Source organism: Corvus cornix, chromosome 4A (assembly GCF_000738735.6).
Source record: "Corvus cornix cornix isolate S_Up_H32 chromosome 4A, ASM73873v5, whole genome shotgun sequence".
In the NCBI taxonomy this organism is placed as follows: Eukaryota; Metazoa; Chordata; class Aves; order Passeriformes; family Corvidae; genus Corvus; species Corvus cornix.
Window position 1 is genome coordinate 9,476,898 of NC_047058.1, and position 21,330 is coordinate 9,498,227.

The 21,330-nt window shown below is 41.1% G+C and overlaps 1 protein-coding gene across 4 annotated transcripts in view; it reads right to left on the reverse strand.

Moving 5' to 3' along the window:
• The window catches only part of KIAA1210 (KIAA1210 ortholog), a 67,458-nt gene extending 48,640 nt beyond the window's left edge, over positions 1-18,818 (reverse strand). For 2 of the 4 annotated variants that reach the window (XM_019290798.3, XM_010407656.4), the window contains exon 1: positions 4,555-4,736. In XM_019290798.3, coding sequence (XP_019146343.1) covers positions 4,555-4,616 — 62 coding nt within the window. In that variant the 5' untranslated portion in view covers positions 4,617-4,736. Of the gene's footprint in view, positions 1-4,554; positions 4,737-18,461 lie in introns of those variants that run through there. The other 2 variants (XM_010407659.4, XM_010407657.4) reach the window with 2 other exon arrangements.
• Positions 18,819-21,330: the final 2,512 nt, after the last annotated feature.

Sequence of the window (21,330 nt, forward strand, 5' to 3'; positions counted from 1 at the left end):
TTGACAGCATATCTGTCAAATACTCAGAACCTTGGTGATAGCAAAAGGGCTGTTCTACTGAAACCAAATAAACAGGCCTGCTTGGAATTCCTCTGCCTACAGCCAGCAAACACACTGTACCACTGTGCCTGCTAAAACAAACACCATCCAGAGACAAGCATGAACAGAATGAGGAGATGGGAGTGACTCACTGGTGTATTAAGCCAGAACCGAACTTCTTGCACAAAGATGAGTCAAAAAAAATGAAACACAAAGAGAAATAGTTGATTTTTTTGTTAATAATATAGCACCATCGTACTAACTGTGCCCAATTGCCTGCAGTGTCATGGCTCTGACACCTCCTGACTGCTTCTGTTCACCCTCTCTGCTATTCTTGAATAAGAAAACAGGATTTAAACCTCCATACATTTAATACCAGACAGAGCACTGAATGACTCCTGTGGGCTGAAGACAAAATGCTCACAAATGTCCAAACACTGTATAATTGCCCAATACAGGAACATGCTCAGAGGTTGTGTACTGAAAGATTCCTCCAAGAGACTCACAACACCTGAGGAGTCTTTTCACATCAGCTCACACTCTCTGACTTGGCCCTAGCGGGGGGAGCTCTCCACTTTCCATAAAAGCTGTTTCTTGAAACTCAATGTTGTCACCCCTGTGTGGATCCAAGGATTATCTCTGCACAAGTGAACTTTGCTCGGCAGAAACCACCTATCGTATTCAGATATTTTCATTTCAAAAAACCCCCAACACTGAAAAGCTGTTAATGAATGATTCTTGCTCTTGTTGGGAGATAATATGCTAAAGTGATGTACAATAAAAAGACATGTAAGCAGACATATTTTTAGTGTTTATGGGTAGCATTTCACCTCTCCTGAATGCATCAGCCACACAGACAGATCCCCAGATCACCACAGGACCAGTGGCTCTGCCACAGCTCCCAGAAAGCCTGCACTGATTCCAAAGCTGCACAGCCTTCTGACAGCTGCCAGCAGCACTGATCCCATGGACCATGGCTGAGCCGAGATGACGCTGGGGGATGCCACAGGCAGGGATGGCCAGGGAACTCAGTGTCTCACTTTAAACAGCCCTGGAGCCTTGGCGAGATGCTTCATGTCTAAAACCATGCCAAAGAGCAAAGCATGCTCTTTGACTGCAGTCAGTCAGCAACACAGCTCCTCAGCCCCTGTGGCAATTACATGCCTCCAGAAACGGAGAGAGGCCACAGGAATTGAATGAGCTGCTGACAGAGAAGAGCCAACAGGCTCAAACTGCCCTGTCCCCCACATCTCAAGTTGCTACTTCAGTAGCAGCTGGTGGAGCTTTAAACCACTTCCAATCCACTTGTCACCGTCCAAGCTAAAACAGCAGCTGCTTGCTGTGGATGGGGAGCCGAAGGCTCGAAGGACCACACAGACATGTAAAAGCTGTAAAAAGTATGACTAGCCCCAAGCACAAAGGGATTTTTGGGATTTCCACTGTCCTCTATGAGCCTCTCCAACAAGAAGGCTGAGGTGAAGGTGCAAGGGGCAGAACAGACAGCTTATCCATCAGGTGGACAGCACTGTACCAGCTTTGGAATAAGCCCAGCAATCACCACAATCTCTTCCTGACACTTATCTGAATAGGCAACAACACAAAATACAGCAACAGCACCTAACCCAGAAAACATATTTTACTCAATTTCAGGGCCATAACATCATTTTACAGTGGCAATTGCTTTCATCTCAAACAATCTAGAAATATATAGAAAATTCTACTGATGTATTCCTTGATCAACTTGCTTTACCCAAATCCTGAACTTCTTTGCAGGATGAAAGTGCACATCAGCATTTCTTGACAATTATGGAATATAGGAAAAGAACACAACACCCCACTGGAAGTGCAAAGCTTGGCAAAGCAGAAGACAATTCAAGCTGAAAGGTCCATAATTCTGGGATTGTTTGTGAAAGGCACCATGAAATCCTGTGTGACCACATTAAATACAGTTAAATACATTTTCTTATAGTCTGCTATAGAAACCAGTCTGAGCTGGCACACAAAGCCTTCAGCCAAATATTTTATATAGCTTCTAACACACTGTATTTGTCTTTGGAAATTGGCAGTTTGCGATGACCATCAGTGAACCTTACTATTCAAGCAACCACATTTTCAGCTTATAACAACATACTTGGCTAGTCAAAAAAACTGAGGAGCATATGAAAAGATTCCTCTACAGGCTTTAGGAAACTTTATCCTATCTGTCCAGGTATAGTATTTTTTTTCTGGCACCATACTTGGAAGAAGACAAAAACAGAACTCTGCAACAAGGATGATGAGCTATAAACCTAGCAGAACAATTCAAGATTATTCAGGTTGCATATGCTGGTTAAAGAGAAATATGAAAGCAATCTAGAAGTTTTATTGCAGTGAAATAGCAGACAAGATTGGGACTGTGATGAAGAATTACCTGGATTAGGCTCTGAGTTCTTTTTTTTTAATTTCATAAGAGGACATTAACAAAGTGCAGGGACAAGAGTATGTGTACAAAGATCAGATTCAGCCACACATTATTACAGCATACCAAGGCAGAACCTTTGTTTCTTCTTGTAAAATGTGGGGGAGTGGAGTAAATGGGAAAGTAGCACAGGAGAGCACTACCTAAAGCAGCTTTTAAAACACTCCAGGTGCTTTAGCTGGACTTAGCAGCTCAAAACCCTGGAAGGAACCCTTTCCCAGTGTCCATGGCAGGTTTCATGGCAGGCACTGAGCTCTAAGTCACTTTGGCCAAATTCCTACTGGTATCTAAGCCAATTGCTTAAAGCATTAAAGTAATTTCATTCCAAAAGAGCTTTCATTCAGAAAGCAAATTAACTCCTACAGGTCAAATGACCACATGAGAATTTGGGGAAGTTGTTCCAATGACAAATTTGTCCAGAAGGACAAATACTTAATGTTAAACACCAAACAAATTTCATTGAAAATTCATCTTGGACTAAAAACATCACTATTACTGCAACTGGTGTCTTGAACTCATTTTAACTGCCAGTAACCACAGCCAAAGCAGCATATAAAATTTGTGAAGACTGCAAAGGATTAGTAGTTGCACTAATTCACCTGGGAACACATCACAGGGCTGAAATAACAGGCTGAGAGGTATAACCTGTGTATATATCAAGTGTAGAGACCTAACTGAAGAATATCAAGAAAGAAGAATCTGTTGAAGAAAAAAACCCCTGTTCCACACAAGTCAGATGGAGATTGACCAGGAAAGAAGAGATGGTATGTCTCATGTAAAAAAGCTTCATCTGTTCAGCCTTTATAGTCTGTCTCTGAATTTCAAATTTAAGTGCATTAGATGCTGAAGGATTTGGGGGAAAAAATAAAATAATGTAAAATGACTTCTTTTTGTCAATTCAAGTGCCAATCCACCTACCTTCATCAGGACTCACTCATAGCCCTTTTGCAAGTTCTGATGGCATACTCTCCCTTTATCTAAAGCAAACTTCTATGCCAAATATTAATTCCCTGTTACAAATTTCAAAGGAGGAAAAAGGTGAATATGGGATGGAAATGCTAACTGAAATCCAGTAGGAGTTGTGTGCCTTTGAAAATGCACATTTCCACCAGAGTAATGTGAGACAAATTCTAGGTGTGAGGGATACAACCTCTAGGAGAGGGGAAAAATAGTCACTCTGCACCTCCACTTTTGAACTATATTCCACCCTCTGCCATCCAGGACTTACTCACACATTTACCTATCAGCATTCCCATCTTAACCCTCAAGACACAACTTCACTTGCCTTCCACTGTGCATGTTCCCTGTCTCTAATCCCTCACCGAGTGCAAGAATAGAGCCCTCTGCAGTCTGCTGGTGCAAAACACGATCAAACCTCTCCTCAGGTTTGGCAGCAAGAAATTTTGTTCCATTCCTTAGCAGGGAGAATGTCAAAGGAAAAACAGAATGCATCTTCATGGTGGTTTAAAGTACAAACACTAACATGCATTCTCTCATTCTCTTTTCCCTTCATAGTCTACTCCAACAGAACATGTCAGTGAAGCGATAAAGAAATAATTCTTTTAAATACAACCAAATCTCTCAACAGGGAGCAATTACAGAAGCAAGCCTCAGATTGCTTACAGAAAAACTGAGCTCATCAAGTTCTTAAAGAGCATTTACTGCCAGACTTCTAGCTGAACATTTTTTAAAAGCCAATGTGAATTTCTGTATTTCTCTTTTTTATGTGTTAATATATAAATGATATAGCTAATCACTAGGGAAGAGGGCATTTTCCCTCTTGCTGTAATTAAACAGGAAAAGGTACTTAATTCCTTTTTCAATATTTCATGTTCATACCTCTAAAAGAAAAAATCCATGACCAATTTTCACCAAACAAATATTTTAGCCAGGACTGATTTTTTGCACTTTTGTGCTCAGGCTGGTACTTCAGTCCCAAAGCATAACCACTTTGTTCAATGCTGCAGCTGCAATACAACAAAAAGAGAATTTCAAAGTACCCACTAGACTCAGCTCACTTTGGAAAGGTGGAGGGGAGGGCTCAGCATGGCACTTACTTTTTACTTTTCAGGCACCCGTAGAACCCAGCCATGGTGCTTCCCGGGAGGCGTGTGTGCATTTAATTCACCCCTGGGTGTGGATGCCAGCACAGGGCTTCTGCCACCGTGTATCGCGCTCCCCCCTTGCCCACATGCGTGCATGAGAGCACCAGCGTGCTGCAGCAATTACTGGCTAGATAAAGCTCCTGAGCTGAGGCACTCAGACTCTGCTGAACTGGGTCCAAGGAGGGCTGTGCCTGCTCCATAAATGGTTATGAACTGTTAACTCCCCCTTTTCCTGTCTCCTTCCAGCTCTTGGTACGCACAGCATCCTAAGTGTAAAATATCGTATGGCATTTGATTCTGTCTCCCTGTGGGACTAATCAGAGGCTTGGTTGTACTTAGGATGTGAAGAAGCCCTGAGGAGACTGTTAGTGTTATTTTTCAGACAGAGGAAAGATACAGAAAATATTCACATCTTTGAAATAACGACTAAAAACTGCAGAGTTTTTAAATAGAGTTTTTCTCCAGCACATAAGGGGTGCACAGGACCTTTCAAAACAGGCATTATTCCAATTCACTGTAAATCCCAATCTATTCTAACAAGCTGTTCTGCACATTAACAGGAAAAAACTCCCAAACAACTGCATCCCTGCAATATTGCAAGGTCAGGCAAAAAGCTCTACAGTTTAAATTAACCAGCACACCCATATGACAAAATTACTGCCTGGTGACGGCCTCTGACAATATACTAACAATTGTTACTCACTATCACAACTAAGGAGGCACTCACTGGGTGTAGAAACAGGTAAATGCTGGGGAACATAAACCTTAAGGAGCCTCATTCATAGGGGTGACCCAGGTTCTGGGGACAACATAGCTGTACACATTTCTGACATTACACTGCATTAAATTCAAATGGAAATTAATTTGCATCATGGCTATCAATGGCCTCTGTTGAGGTAAAAGCAGAGAGGAGGCAAGACATTGCTTGTGCTGCCTGCACACAAGGAGGGAGCAGCAGCAGCCAGTGCCACAGTGTGAGTCTGCTCCTGGAGTTGCATGGCTTGCTAAGAATATCAGCTCCTGATTAAAAACTGCACAGATATTTAAAAGTAAGAGGTTCATAACTCTCATAAGAGCAAAGCAAAGATTTACAGTCATTCCTAGAAGATCAGAAGAAAAACACATTTATTTGTATTTCTCAGCTATTACGTAGTGTTTGAATACTCAGGTCTGGCAAGCCAGTAGGAGGGAGTATTACCAAGTATTTTTATATGAGTTTCTTAAAGACATTTAGTAGCAATACAGATCTACAGAGTAGAAGTTCTTCTCAAATACTTGGAAAAAATACTTTTTTTAAATACCCTTCTCCTAAGACAGACATGTAGTTTCAGAAATGGACCTCTGGTGAGGAGTCCCATAAGTGGCTCACCTACAGCAGTTTTCTAACAGTGCAGAAGTTTGACATCTGTGAATGGACAACTCCCATTTCTCAATTTTCTGTAAAGGCCTCTAACAAAGGAAAGCTGTCACACAAATAATAGATGACAACAAGTGTAAGGGCCATCACAAACAGGAAACAAATCATACTCTAGTCTAGTTTCCCACTTAGATGGAAAGCAAAAGCCTCTACAAGCAGCCAACTTTAATGCCATCCACAGAGTGCACTTGCATTTGCAGATCAAAGATGATCTCAAGCAGATACAATACACTCTCTGTCTCTTGGGAAAAGACAAAGCAGCAAAAATACAGTAGCACTAGTTGAAGTTTTACCCAAACAAGTTTCACTGTTGTTGTGAATTACTGCACTTGTCATGATGACTTCACACTGAACTCCTAATCCTGGCAGAAAAAGGATCACTAGAGAGCATTAATCTCCTTCCATCAGAGAAAGCCCACAGAAAAAAAAAAAAGGCAAAATCAAGGCTTCAGTTATTGGGCAACAACCACCAGAAAGGAATTCCTGGAGATTACTGGAGAAGCCTTCTGCCTGGCTTAATGCACAAAACCTTGTATGTAGGACTGCATCTGAAATCTGCCTGGCATTTAGTTCAGAAAAATGCTGCCAACAGAAACATTTATACTACTATACTACAGTAAGAAATGAAGGAAACCTCATGAGAAATTCATATTTATATTTAAAATCAAGAAAGACTGAATGGCCTTCCAATGGGAAGGCACAGTCCCTAAAGCTAGTGGAAGGGTGTAATCCTGATGGCTTTGGAAGAATTTCATCACTTTAACTGGTATAGAACACAGCCTGGAAGCTTCAAAAAATCAGGGTTTTTGCTAACATAAAGCACATTTCCTGTCTCCAAACCTCCTCAGATAACTTGCCTTCAAAACATGCTTTATTTTAATATTGTTTTCTTCTTTCATGCATTTTTGTCTTGAAGTTACTTACCTGAACATGCAAAACTTCATCTGTCAGCTTCCATTTAGGTCAAACATAGTCCTTTTCACAGCAACTGACAGTTTAGCAACACACATTGCACCATCTCAAAACCCCTTACTTTCCAAGCACAGACTAGTAAACAGTCATTAAAAATAATTATCCCACCTCAGGATTTAATAGTTTTTGATTCTCTATCTTCATATCACTCTCCAAGGCACTTCATGCTAGATTTATTATTCACTGCTCAGCCTCTTTATCACTAGCACAGCTTCAAATGGCTACACGCTGAGAGGTTTTCAGTACAGCTCTGAAATCTTAGATGTTGATAAACATCACAGCTCTGTGTCCCCAGGCAAATCAGTGCAAGCAAGCAGGTATGTGCCATACCTTGCTCTGACCGGCAGACATCGCTGCGCTGACATTTGCTCCTCACTTGTCAAGCGCTAAAGTGAATGGACTGCTCTACTTCCAGTTAATTAACTGAAGCTGTTTTCAGCTGGGAGGTAAACGAACAGCAAGTAACCACAGACTTTGGCAAAGTAAAGACGGTTTCTCAAAGATAGGGATGACAGCAAGTTTAAACACCTGAAATTTCGGTCAGATCTGGGTTTCCTCTAAAGTTTGTGGCTTGGCTTGAGTGAAATAGCCCAGTCTGGACCTACATTCATTGGAAAATCAGGCCTTTCTTCAAACTCACTGTCATGGCTTTCCCTCAACAGCCCAACATTGCACCAGCCCCCTGCAAATCACTGCACATTCAAATCACTGCAATCCAAATCTGCTTCCCCTGCAGGGAGAACAAGCAGTCCCAGGGGCAACCTGCCCTCCCACAGTGGTACCAGCAGCAGAGCTCCCAGCACCTGGCAGATTTCCCAACACATTTCTTAATCTCTCCAAAGGGAACGAGGGAGGCAAGTCTGCGCAAGGTCCAGCCACCCAACCATTGGGAAATCCTTGCACCAAAACACAGGTCCTAAAATCATCAAGCTATTTTTTTCACATGCACTGTCACTTGTGTCATTGCAAAAAAGGCCTCTTCAACTTAAGTAACCAACAGCAACTCCTAATCCAATGGAGGAAACTCAAATAGACACATATTACAAATACACACATACTACAAATACCATGGGTACATGCCAGCAGCCTGAGAGCAGAGGTGTTAGGAGTTACCCACACAACCAGCAATTCTGAATATGCTTCATGTCCAACAGGGCTACTGTGTTTCGTGCAGCCTCTTGCAACTGGATCTCTAAGGGCTAACCACATCCTTGCCTCCCCGGATCCCTGACTGCAAACACTTGAGATTTCACAAAATGCTCATCCAAAGCTGGCTTGTAGGGCATCAGGGCACACAGTGCACAGCAGCAGGAAGGGACCAGATGTCACACAGTTAGGAAATCACACGTTTCACAAACTGCGTTTAAACAGGGATGTTTGGTTTACATTTTTTGAAATTTATTTTCAGAAAGGGACAGAAGTTTCATTTGAGCTTTTCACTAAACAAATTTAGAGGTAGGAGTAAAAAACCTACACCAAACTGATAGACCGTAGCATTTCAGATTTCCTGTATATTTTGATGTCTCTGAACTGACTTCCTCTTAGCAAGGTAAATCTCACATTCTGACAGGGTGAGCCATCATATACTGATCCTTGAGCACTTGGATTTTATGTCATGAAGATTCTGTATTCCTTACGAGCATGTTGCATTTGTACCCGTAGCAACACTTTGCAACTGTGTGCCAACATAAATGTGACTCTCAAGAAACACTTTGCTGAAGAAGAAAGGAATTCAGCTTTCTTGCTAGTGAAATTCCCAGGCTGGCAAGTTGGCCAGGCTTAGAAATTTACTGTGAAAACCCTTCCATTCTAAAGAAACAACTAAACATGCATCACTGTTAAAAGCTGCACTATCAGAGCTTTAAACAGGGTTAGAAACAAAGACGGTAGTCTGCAGACAACAAAGAAGTGGACATAAGAGGATTTCTGCCTTGCAGAGTTTATACATCCATCAGTGATTAATATTAGGAGGAAAATGAGGGTCAAAGCCTATCTCTGAAACTGAAAGTAGAGAGTATAGTTGGAGGCATCCAACTATGCATTATTACAGCTTTTTATTCATCCATTTATTTATATATGCATGAATAAATTCTTCATGCCAGAAGAATTTGCCATGATACTTACTCTGGAGTCTAATTGCTCTATGCTGCTCTAATTATGTGTGTATTCACACTTTGAGTACAATGTGTGGGATTTGGGGGATTTTTGTTGCTGTCATTCCCTGTTAGAGGGACTTCCTGCAATCTCCTTCAATAATAAGAATATTTCAAAGACATCAGCAATACATACAATCTCTTTGATTCTTTGGTAATTCTGAGTCTTCATTGTTTCTTGCAGTTTATCACAAAACACACTGTCTTCACCTTTGAGGAAGGACTGAAGATAAACTTTGGTATGGGGTATCCAGTGCATTACTGAATTCTAAAATATGGCCAGAAAAATACTGGCACTCTAAATCTATCCTTTGTGTCCCCACAGCCAAATATGAACTCTTCCTGGATTAACTGGAGATGAACATCAGGCCATGTGTCATTCAAAAGGTAATTTCCCCTAGATTTGCAACAGGATCACCGATGTAACCTCAGACTTCAGTGACAGAAAATATCAATTGTCAAACAAATAATACAGATCCAGAGATAGAATTTCTTGTTTGACATTTTACAATCTACATGGATTTATTTGCATATAAAGATGTATTTATTTTTAGATAAGCAACAGCGTCCCTGTATACACAGACCATGATGTGCTGCCTCTCACATGTCTGCTTTTTTCATCCAGGGCCATAAATCTAAAATCTAAGATTTTAAAGAATCTGAATGAAAACCAGATTATTTTTGACACAGTAGAAGAGCTGGTATTTCCTGTGAAAATACTAGCATGGTCAATATTTTATATACTGGGAAACTGTGGGTTTTTTGTCCTGGTGGGGTTAGTGCAGAAGTTGAACAAAGGAGCTCTATTTCTGCACATTCTGACTTAAGAAAATACCATGTTAAAGAATATTAAGTTCCAACAACACAACTTTTCCTTCTCAGTGTCCAGGCAGGCACCAATACACAAGACCATCTGGAAAGAAATGTGAGAACACAGTATGTAGCTACAGGCACATGGACCAGTGCCTAGTCTAAATGTCAAACATCAGAGGTAACAGTTACTGAGTCTAAACAAATATCCTGAGATGATGTGAATAATGAATTGAGTTTTCTACGCCCCATTCTTCCTGACTTCCCCTCTAGGGATAGATCCAGTTAAGGCCCTTCAAACACTCTTGCCAAGCTCCCTTGGAGACAGATCAGACCGACATTGCCACCAATGCCTGTGCTGTGAACAGCAATCAAGTTTAATGACTTCCCATGTATATTAGTTTAGCACTAATGTAGGCCCACCTCTTCAACAGAATTACTTCTATTTGTTTGTACAGGTATAAGCAAGAGGAGAACTAGGGACTCACACATCTGGAATAATATTCCTAAAACCATCAACATCCTGAATTCCAGCTGCAAGTGAAACAAAACTACAAAACCGAAGGTCATCTCTGAAACCATCTCAGTGACTGTCGACTGAAGCAATAATATGGAAAATCACGGAAGCACAGCTCTGGGGAAAAAGCTGTCTGACTCCAGTGCCTGCAAACAGAAGGCTAAAGATAAGGTGACCATTAACCTTCAGAGAAGGGCAGGGAAGTCCCAGAATGTCCTGTCTGCAGGCTTTATTGCTCCAAGGGGAAATAAACAGAAAAATAAAAGTCAGAACTGCATACTCTTGACATTTAACTCAAATGAGTGTGCCGTGGTAACATAGTGTTTTCTCTGTTACCTTTCCTCTGTATAAAGGCATGAATACAGTACCTGGTTCATTCCCCAATCAGCAAAACAAGTGAAAATACTGAGTAATAATAAATTTATTCCTACCACTTGATATTTCTGAGATATCAGACCTGTGCCCCTCTGTACAGAATATACTATTCCATATTGGAGATACAGTGGGGAGAACTGAAGACGAGTAATTTGGTGACTGTTCCAGAATCCATAAACTGCAACTGAACTCAAAAGTTCCTGGTGACTGAAACTGTATTTTAGAGTCTTTCCCCATGCTTCCTTGCTCAATAAGGACAGCCAGAAAGACCTTACAAGAACAGGCACCCTATAAATATCCAAGATAACTTTACTAGCCAGCCTTCAGCCATGGGAACTCTTACAGGAACACTGGCATCAAAATGCTGAGTTAAATTAGAAATCAGTGACCGCACAACATGATTTGACCCTGCATGTCAAGAGTTTTAAAATCATCACATAATAAAAAATACCTCATACTGAGCCATTTCACCAGAGCAAACACATAGCACATCAGAGTCCTTACACAGCAGCCTAACACATTACTCAAACAAGTTCTGGCACTCTTTAAATATCCCAGTGTGATCTCAATTGTCTCTTAAATATGCTGGCACTGTTCCCACAGTAATGGGAAGGGAAAATATCTAATACATATCCAGAGGCAGGAAATAAGCTAATTGCAGAAGAATTTTACCTAAAACTGTTGAATAAACCACAGTTCTGTGTCACTAAGTCACATAATCACATGTTTAAACTGAGACTCTGCTTGGTCCTTCCCAACCACAGAGCCTGGCACACACTTCAAGCTATTCACTGAACTGATGGGTCTATCATCCCAGGATCAGTGGTATGCAAAAAAGCTGCAGTTAAGAGCCATGTCAAACTTAAGTCCATTGTTTTAGTATCTTTCTGCTTTACCATGGAGTTTAGGGGATAACTACAGCTCTCCTAGGATAAATGCCACTCTCAGCCTCACCACTCCAGCCCCTATAGCTAACCTTTAAACAGAACATACTTGAGATCCACTGGTATTGGCATCACATGTTAAATCACCCTTGCTATTAAGTGGACCCTTCCACCCAGGTATTCATACAGTAAAATGCCAGCCAACACTGCAGGTCCAAACAGAAAGTGGAGCAGTTGTCACCAAGCACCATGGAGCTGAAAAGTCACCTACTCCTTCTACAGATTTTATCAACACCTACCCAAGAACACAAACTTAGCTTCTCTCATGAAACTGTTGCTTTTGATATAACACAGGGGCCAATATAACTGATACTGCCTGGCATGGTACTAATTGAGTCCTCAAGGGACTCTATATATTGCCTGCAGATAAGCTACTCTGAAGCCTAAAGATTAACTCTGCTTGTTCTGCACTCTGAGAGCTCCCTTTGGTCATGGGAATACTAAGCAAGCCCTCCTTCAATTGAGGACTGATTATATTTAATGCACATAAGGCTAGATAGGATTTAAAAGCCACTGAAGATTGGTGGGCTAAGTTAACAAGATGGATTTGCACTGCTTTCCTGATTACACAAAACTGATACTGTAATATTTTCTCACTACAGATGAGATTTAATTTTTCATAAAGGCAAATGCAACCACTTACAAATGCTAAACAATAAGAAGACTTCCAGATATTTTTCTTAGCTTGTGCAAAGTTTTCTCACCATGTAGTTGCTAAATACAATGGGATGTTAGTCAAAACCATCTACAGAAAATGCCACTGACTGTTACAGAATCACTAGTGGTCACCAGTAAAAATGGTATAAGTGATTATATGATTAAGCTTTTATTTTTATCAGAATCAGTTACAAAACCAGCAAATACGTTATCTCTAGAGTGCCGTACACCATACAAATGTAACACCCATTCGACCAAAATGAAAACCTGTTCAAAATCTGAAATATTTTTCTTTTGGAGGAATAAGGACATGTGATTGTGCTGATGCTGAGTAATGTAGGTAAGTGATGAATAAAATCTAAGTCACACCCTACGACTATTTTTAACTGTCTTATAACTGCAGAATGAAGAGGAGATGCAATGGCCATAGTCTGAGGACCAGAAGAGCAGAAGAAATGTGATCATCAGAATCAGAGCGAGTAAATTGCTTGTATTCCTTTATTTCCTCTATCCAATCCACATAAACTGCGGTGATATTGATATACCTAAGGCATCAATAGTTTCTTCAGACTCATCACAATAATAATGGTTGGTTTGCTCGTTTCTTTCCTCTTTCCTCTACTTAACATGATTTTACATTGATATGAATTAAAAAGATAATATAAAAACTTTTGCATAGCCTAGAAGCCTGACAAATCAACCAAGACAAGAACTGAGATAAATGATAGTCTTTCTTTGGCTCAGATTTCTTGCTTTAAGCTGATTTATTTGTAAGACCCTTAACACTTCAATGTATTTTCTTATACAATAAGATATCACTTTTAATTATTGCAGAACCCACAGCTTTCGGAGTTCAACTCATATTCGCTCCTCAGTCAGCACATAGTCTTCAGTAGCAACATAGTGATAATGTACAGATGATAGATTCAAAAAAGAAAATAAGCAATAAAAAAATGCTCAAAGAAGTACATTCTGATAGTTAACAACAGGTGCATAAACATTCTCATGTTCTTCTGTTCATTGTACTGCTCTTGAAGCCTTAAGAGCACGCAAACAATTGCATTGTGGTTTTGAAATTTACTTTGATGTGCTGAATGCTATGTCTCTTTCAAAGCACAAAAATCTTTTCAAAATTAAAGCTTTATACATCTGTAGATACGGTCTTCCTGAATCTATCTACAAATGAAGAACAAAGGTTTTGGAAAAACTTTCAATACTGTTGTACACAAGGGAATTCTGAAATGGCCTTTCCAGTCAAGTTTAGTCTGCTAATGGACAGGAGGCTTTTTATGCTCATTCTCTACAACACTTTGTTGACATCTCTGCTTTTTAAATTCAGATTTAAAGAGTCAATTAAATAAATCCACAAGTTCCCTATGACATGTTAAATCATTTGAAGGCAGACTCAAATATAACATATGGATTGAAAAAGCAAGAAAATAAAGCAAGCACCATTCATAAACACTCCCTGCTTCTAGCACGTTTCTGCGAAGTTACACTATGGGTCTATAGTTTAAATTTATAGAGAAACTCTTGGATCATTTCTCTAATGTTAAGCAAACCACACAGCCTATCTCTCCTGTTTTCTTTTACTTGTCCTTTCGCTTCCTTCTACTGAGATAATAAAATCATTATCATATAAAAAAACAGGGTAAATTCAGGAGAGCTCAGAAATCCTGACACTCTTGGAGAGACAACGGGATCAGAGAATTCATCTTCTCCAAAACTTCCCTCTCCTGTCATTACCAGTGCTTAGGAATATACAAATAGCTTCTTGAACAATGGGATAAAATTTATCCTGACATCCCGAGGAAGGGCCTTAGATCTCTGTTACCTGGCTGCAGCCATGTGCAGCAAGTGAGTGACAGAACTGGGAAAAAAGGTCAGCTTGCCAGACACCAGGATTCAGGGAGAGACAAATGCCTCCATAATGCATGGCAAGGGCTACAGCTCAACTCTACTAAGTTAGACATTTTTTAAAAATAAAAAAAAAATCACAAAAAAAATCTTGGCACTCAAAAGAGCAAAGACTGGCAAAGAACCAGCCAAATACAGCAGCATTAACCCTCTGTGTGCTGGCAAGTACCCTTCCCACTTAACCTAGTGGTATACAAAAATGGTCTCATGAAGTATTAACTGGGAGAAAAGAAAGGACACATTTGACCACAAGGTACTATAACATGATTTGCTGCAAATTGTACCAATAATATTTAACAGACTCCTATGAATGATGGCAGCCTCTTTTATGGGAAAATATCAGTTAATTCTAGGAAATGCATGTTCAGCAGAAAGAAAAACGAGTGGAACAGCAGATTAAAAAATGGCAGTGAAACAGCAGGATGGGCTGTGTGACTCCTTGACGTGCAATTTTGCTGAGGTTAGCCCTAAAGAGGGTGTCAAAGTTGTAAGCAAAATAAGTATGCGCACTAACCTCCATTCCCCCCCAGAGGCTTTTAAGCAGCAATTTCGAGAAGAAGTAAGATCCTCAGTAGTTCCTACAGTTTTAAGAGCTTAGAATAGTGCAGCCACCCCAAATCCAGCACTCCTAAGTCAGCTAAACTATGACATGTCTTAAACAAGTGGGTATACTGGAAATAATATTTGGCGCTCTCTTCATTTCCAGTTTCTGAATCATTAAAGATCCTGCTTTCAAGCTTTGTGACTGAGTATGTATTTTGGCAGTTTTGCTGCAGTTTTGGTTGCTCAGAATAATGTTCAGAGACTTGCACGATCACCTGGCTGTGTGAGCTATGACCTGATGAGATCTTACAAGATTTTGGGGGAGAACTGCAATAGTCAGCAGAAGTCAGGGATGAATAGTAGTTGAAACAATCCTTCTTAATAACATCAGCGAGTGTCTGCTGCTCCCCAAAGAGATGGTTTCAAGTTCTAACCTGTAGCACTCCTTCCCATTACACATAAAAGCTGTCAACTGAAGATATGGAGATAAATGTCTCCAAATGGAGAGAAATCTATTTATGTTTACACTACACAATGGATTGTACTTAAACAGACAGAAGAACTGGCATAGAAGCTCATCTGAGGGAATGATGAGAACTGCATTTTCACTAAACCCAGTGTAAAGTACCAAAACCTCATGCAGTGTCTTTGAATTCATCTAGAAGAAAATGATGAAATACAAATGGCATCTATGCTTGTGGCATTGGCACTCCTTTTAAACTTTAAGAGGATGTTTATGTATCTGTACACGCATGATGCAACATGATGCTGGTGGCATTCCAATAAAGCCAAGCCACCAATTCTTGAGTTTGGGCCATATCCAGAGCTCATTAAGATCAACGACAGCCTTTCCACTAAATTCAGCTCTTCAGATCATAGCAGTCAGCTTGCAGTCTGATGTACCAGAGAGACAGCAGTCACACTGCTTTGTCCCGTTTGACTCACAGCACAGCTTGATGTTTATGTTACATAACTAAAGATATTGAGACCAACCACACCACACACACTGTCCACAGTACAAACATAAGGATTACTGAAAATCCTCAGTGGAAAAAAAAGTAAGCTCCCCCGTTTAATATACTGTGTGTACTTTCTTTTCCTTTATATATAGAGACACTTCATATAAATCAATAAATACCTATGAATTAATGTCTAACACACTTCAACAGTATCAGACGCAGGAAGCATTCTGGTCAAAGTTGTAGTGGCTTTTATCAGAGATTAAGCAGGAACAACTAAAGATATGTTTATTGGTATTAAATGTATCAGACTCTCACACACACACAAAGTATTGTTCCCCGAGTACCCATTTTCACAGCTGTTCAAAACTGAGTAACATCTTAGCCCTTCTCTTAATGCTTATTCAAGATCCCAATATTTGCTATTGCTTTCTTGTGAAATATTTTAAGTAACCACTGATCTCTAAATAAATGTATTTAGAATTTAAATAAATGGGCCTGTATTGAGCAAGTCTTTGGATAAAGTTCAACTTCTTGTTTTTTCTCTGTCTGCCATACATCTTCTTCTGGTGAAAGAAAACATAGCTGTGCATTTGTCTGAAGCAAATTCCCTGACTGGTAAATTAAGAAACATTACGAGCGGAAAGAAATATTAACTTTGAAACAGAAGCCAGTGCCAGTAAAACTTCTTAAGTGATAAAATTTAACTTTTGATGGTGAAGTCTGCACTTAATTGCTCCCAGAAAAACTAAAAATAAGTCTAAAAGGGGATCTACTTCCCAAATGTTTCAATACAGCCAAAAACCCTGTCCCGTGGGTTCCAAAGGACGAAGAGTTTTGAATCATCAAATCTGAATTGGGCATGTCTCCATCTCTGTGGTCACAGGAATCTATGACAGTTTATTTTCAGAAAACTTCCATCAAATCTTTGACAGAATCATAAGCAAACGGCTTATGCGGAAAAGTCTTCCAACTCACAGTGATCTGAAAAATGGAGGGACTCATTTTTGGTTCATGTAACATCCAAGTAATTTGGCTTTGCATATTAGAAAAAGCATTTATATATATAAATAAATGCCCTACATATCTAAATATATTCTAAATCTGCGTCAAGTCAAGTCAGGTCCAAGGCAAGAAGAAGTACTTTGCACTTGCTTATAGTCTAGTGAGAACCGAGTCAACTTTTAATTTTGCAGATATGGACCAAAATTCTACATTGGACTGGACAGTTCTGGAATCCTTGCAAACCTCACACTGCCTGTGTGATAGGGCTGCATTTTCTTATGACGGTGTAGGTACTCAGTCTGGAGAAGTGTAGCTGTGTTCATCTTGATAAGTCATCTATTTATAGTAAGTCATCTACTGACATCCTTAGGAAACAGGTGAGCAATTTCACTAAGTCAGTGTAAATTTTCTGGTACAATATTCTTCAGGAATTGGCCTGAAGCACTAGAAATGTACTGGTCCATATATTATAGAACTGGAAGTCCAAACTATAAACAACTAATTGAGCAAACAGTGCAAAAAAGTTAGTCCATATCTATGAAATCACTGGACTAAGCTTTCATTGTATTTGTTGTATAACAGCAAGACAAATATATATTTGCATTTCCTATCTTATAATGGATCTGCAAAGGTATTGGAGTCCTAATTATCATCTATTATATTATGTGAGAGAAAAAGAAATAGAAAACTCACATTCATTAAGGTGTTAATAAAAGATAAGGCCACCAAGCTTGCCTTTCTATTTTAAAGGTTTCGAACAATACACTTCAAGTAACCTGTAAGTGCTTTCAGTTTCTGTCAAATATCAGAAAGACAGCATGAAGTGCAAAAGATCCACAGTGACTGTAATCCCAAGTGGATCAGAATGTGTGTACTAGGCTAACTCTTAATTTCTCCAGCCTGCTACACCAGGTCTGAAATGAGTAAAACCCCATTCAAATATGCATCAGACAAGCTCTGCTGAGTACACAGATCTAGGCAGAGAAGTCCACTCAGAGAGCTCTCCATAGGATGTGGTGCAAGGACACAGCACAAAGGCTGGAACGGAAAAGGGTCACTTGGAATGGCATTTTCAAAAGAGGAGCTGAACTAGAAAATGGAGAAGACTGGAGGTGGTTTGCTGAGGTTCTTGGATATTTTGTGCTCATACCCTGTCTGCATCTTGTCACCTGGATGAAAGCACTTGCCCTTACATAAACCACTCTGACTTGTGCGAGCATAGTTATCATAGAAAATTCATCAAAGTTGTTATGCGATTAAGGCTTTACTCCTGCATCTGCTGTTTGTTAAGATCAAGCAGTTAAGTGTATCAGCAAAATAATAATGAAAAAAATGACACAATGTCTTTTCATTCTACAACAGTTTATGGATCTGACCCTTTACAAGACCCTACTACTTCTCTCACGCTACTCCTGCACAGAAGCTCTGAGATCACATGGATTCTCCCAGTCCCCACACCAGTGTTAAGACCTCACACCTGGGAGACGCCCAATTCCAGCAATTCTACTAACGACGCAAGAGACAAAATAAAGTCCAGTTCATATTAACAACCAGCTACCTAACTCCAGCTACCTAACATAGGTTAAAAACCTGTTTTGGAGCATAAAATGCAGAGGTCCGACACTGGAAGACTGCAAGTCTGTAAGTTCGGGATGAAGATGCCCGTGTAGCCCACCAGCCCCTGCGTTCGCAGCCGTACGGAGCCGAGAATACAGCGTCGGAACAAAGACCTCCTCACGGAAAGCTCAGCCGCTCGCCTCCGCCACGGAACAGCCGCCAGCGTTATCCCAGCCCTGCCGCCAGCCGGGGGCTTCGCGTGTGCAGCGCCCGCCGGAGGAGCTCCCTCGGGACGGCGGCTGCCGAGGGGCCGGCCGGGCTGGAGCCTTTCCCGTGCCGGGAGCTGGGGCCGTGTCCGTCCAGATGATCGCCCGCCCGGCCGCCCTGCCCGGCCCCGGCCCGGCCCCGGCCCCGGCCCCGGCCCCGGCCCCCGCCCCCGGCTCCGCCGCCACTCACCCGCCGCCGCCCGCGCCCCGCGCCGCTCCGCGCCCGCCGCCCCGGGCGGCCCCGCCCGCCGCCGCCGCCCAGCGGGCACCGGGCACCGGGCATCGGCCCCACCTCCCGCGCACCATGGGAGCACAGCCGCGGGAGAGCGGCTCAGCCCGGTGGGCAGCACCGCCGGGATATGCTGCCTCCGCCCGAAGCCTGCGGCGTGGCCCGGGAGAGCACCTTACACAAAACGGAGGGATTTTACACTGAAGGAATTTTGGCTCTTTCTCACGCCTCTATGGCATGGGAAGTCCCTGCTACCTCCAAGGCTTCCTGCTGGTTTGTTGTCCATGGAATTGTACAGAGTCCAGCCTGAGAAACCTGTAACAACTCAACTGTGAAGGCACAGCCATGGTGTGACCATAGAATCACAGAATATGCTGAGTTGGAAGGGACCCATCAGGATCATCGGGTCCAACTCCTGGCCCTGCACAAGACACCCAAGAATCACATCATGTGCCTGAGAGCATTGTCCAAACACTCCCTGAGCTCAGACAGGCTTGGTGCTGTAATCACTTCCTTGGAGAGCCTGTCCAGTGCCCAAGCACCCTCTGGGTGAAAAACCTTTTCCTGGTATCTAACCTAAACCTTCCCAGACTCAGCTTCATGTGATGGTAGTGACAGTTTTTGGGGCCTGGCTCCTGAGACACAATGTCTTGGGAAAACATTCAGCTTGATCTAAGTCAGCACTCAGCACATTGCCTGCAGAGCTCAAGGCACAGTGCGAGGCGTCTTCTCAGCAACATGATTCAGGTAACATCGTTCAGGCTATAGGATGACTTTGAGGGTCTGAAACATTTTCCCATTGAGGGCACTGTATAACTAGAACAGATAGAAATGCATCAGGCGGGGCAATTAATGGAGTGCTTCCTTAGCATATTGAAAACTGGATTCTACTGGATCACTATGTAGTGTCTTAGTTCGTGCAAATCAAGTTCAGTGACTGAACTGATCTCAGCTAAATAAACTGAGATGAGAATCCATCCATCTTGTTGCATTTCTGCAACTAAAAGGTTGCAAGGTTATGCCTGGGAAAATGCACAGTTTATTGATAACTCCCTTCTAACCTTTGAATCTAATTAATGTTGAAGTTGGTTGCCAATTCCCATTGAAACAGACTGGTCTGCTCTGTTTTAGAACTGGCACTGCAACACATTGGCAGAGAACTAATAGGCCCTCCTTCAGGGATACAGTGACACGAGTGAAGACGGTTCATGTGTTCCAAAATGCAAAGTGAATGTCTCCAGTGTAAGTAAAAATCAGTCCTTGTGAACAACATGTGTGCATGCCATGAATAGCATTTCCATATCCAACACTGATGGAGCAGAGAGAAGAACATTTCCTACTCCCTCTAACAGAGCTACTGGTTTGACTTCATCTGAGAATGCATCAATTTTCCTTCACATCATCCAGTTATTTCTGATATATAAAATCGTGCTGTCTCATTAGACGTATAAGGAAATCCAAGTTGTTATTTGTTGTTATCCAGCGTTTTCTTCAATTAATAAGAAGAGAGCATTATACTAGAACATAAGCTGAAGGCTATCAACCTATCTCATAGACGTAAACAGAATAGTTTCAAGGAGAAAGCTATTGTTTTCTATAGAATGGAGAGGAAAACCTGTGTGGGAGCATAACTAAAGCCAGTGGTGTTTAACTAGAGCTGGGGCCAACTCCTCTCTAAGTAGAACCTCAGTTCTGTTTAAAGGAATTGCCAAGTAGGCTTGCTAGAAGGAAGTGTAAAACAAAAGGTTCATTAATTTAGATATTTCCAACTAATTTATTATAATTTTATTCATATCATTTCTAAATATCTGTTCTTTTTTTTTTTTTTTTTTTTTTGCTTAAGATGCATTCTAAGGCATATGAAGACTTTTCTATAAAGAGCTGAAAAGTTGGGCCACTGTAACTTCCAGTACCAGTGCTTGTGTGGCAAATAACTTGAGATTCTATCAGTCTTGGCAATGTTTCCTGGTCCTTCTTAATCTAAGAATGAACTGTTCTTGGATGGTTTCTCTTGGATACTAGGCATAAAAAAAGCTTCTTTTCCCTGCCTTGGTGTCTAGTTCAAGGTCAAATTCAGGGTTGGGGTTGTTTTGGAGTCTTGGGGTTTTTTCCTCTCGGTTGGAAAAAAAAGTATCCCTCCAAATTTTTGCTTTTTCCTACATCTATTCCTCTACAATGTAATACCAACACAGTGAAGTGTAACAGTCTCATGTCTACACTGAGCAGAATTAACTAGGTAATACAGCTCCCAGTTTGAATAATTCTGAAGTTTCAGAGATTTCTCTAGTATCCTAACTAGGGCCAAAATGCAGAGCTACTTTATTAACAAGGACAAATGTTAGTTATCAGATCAATGAAACAAGGAGTTTTTCAAGTTACACAGTAGGTGGAAGCAAAAGTTAGTGCA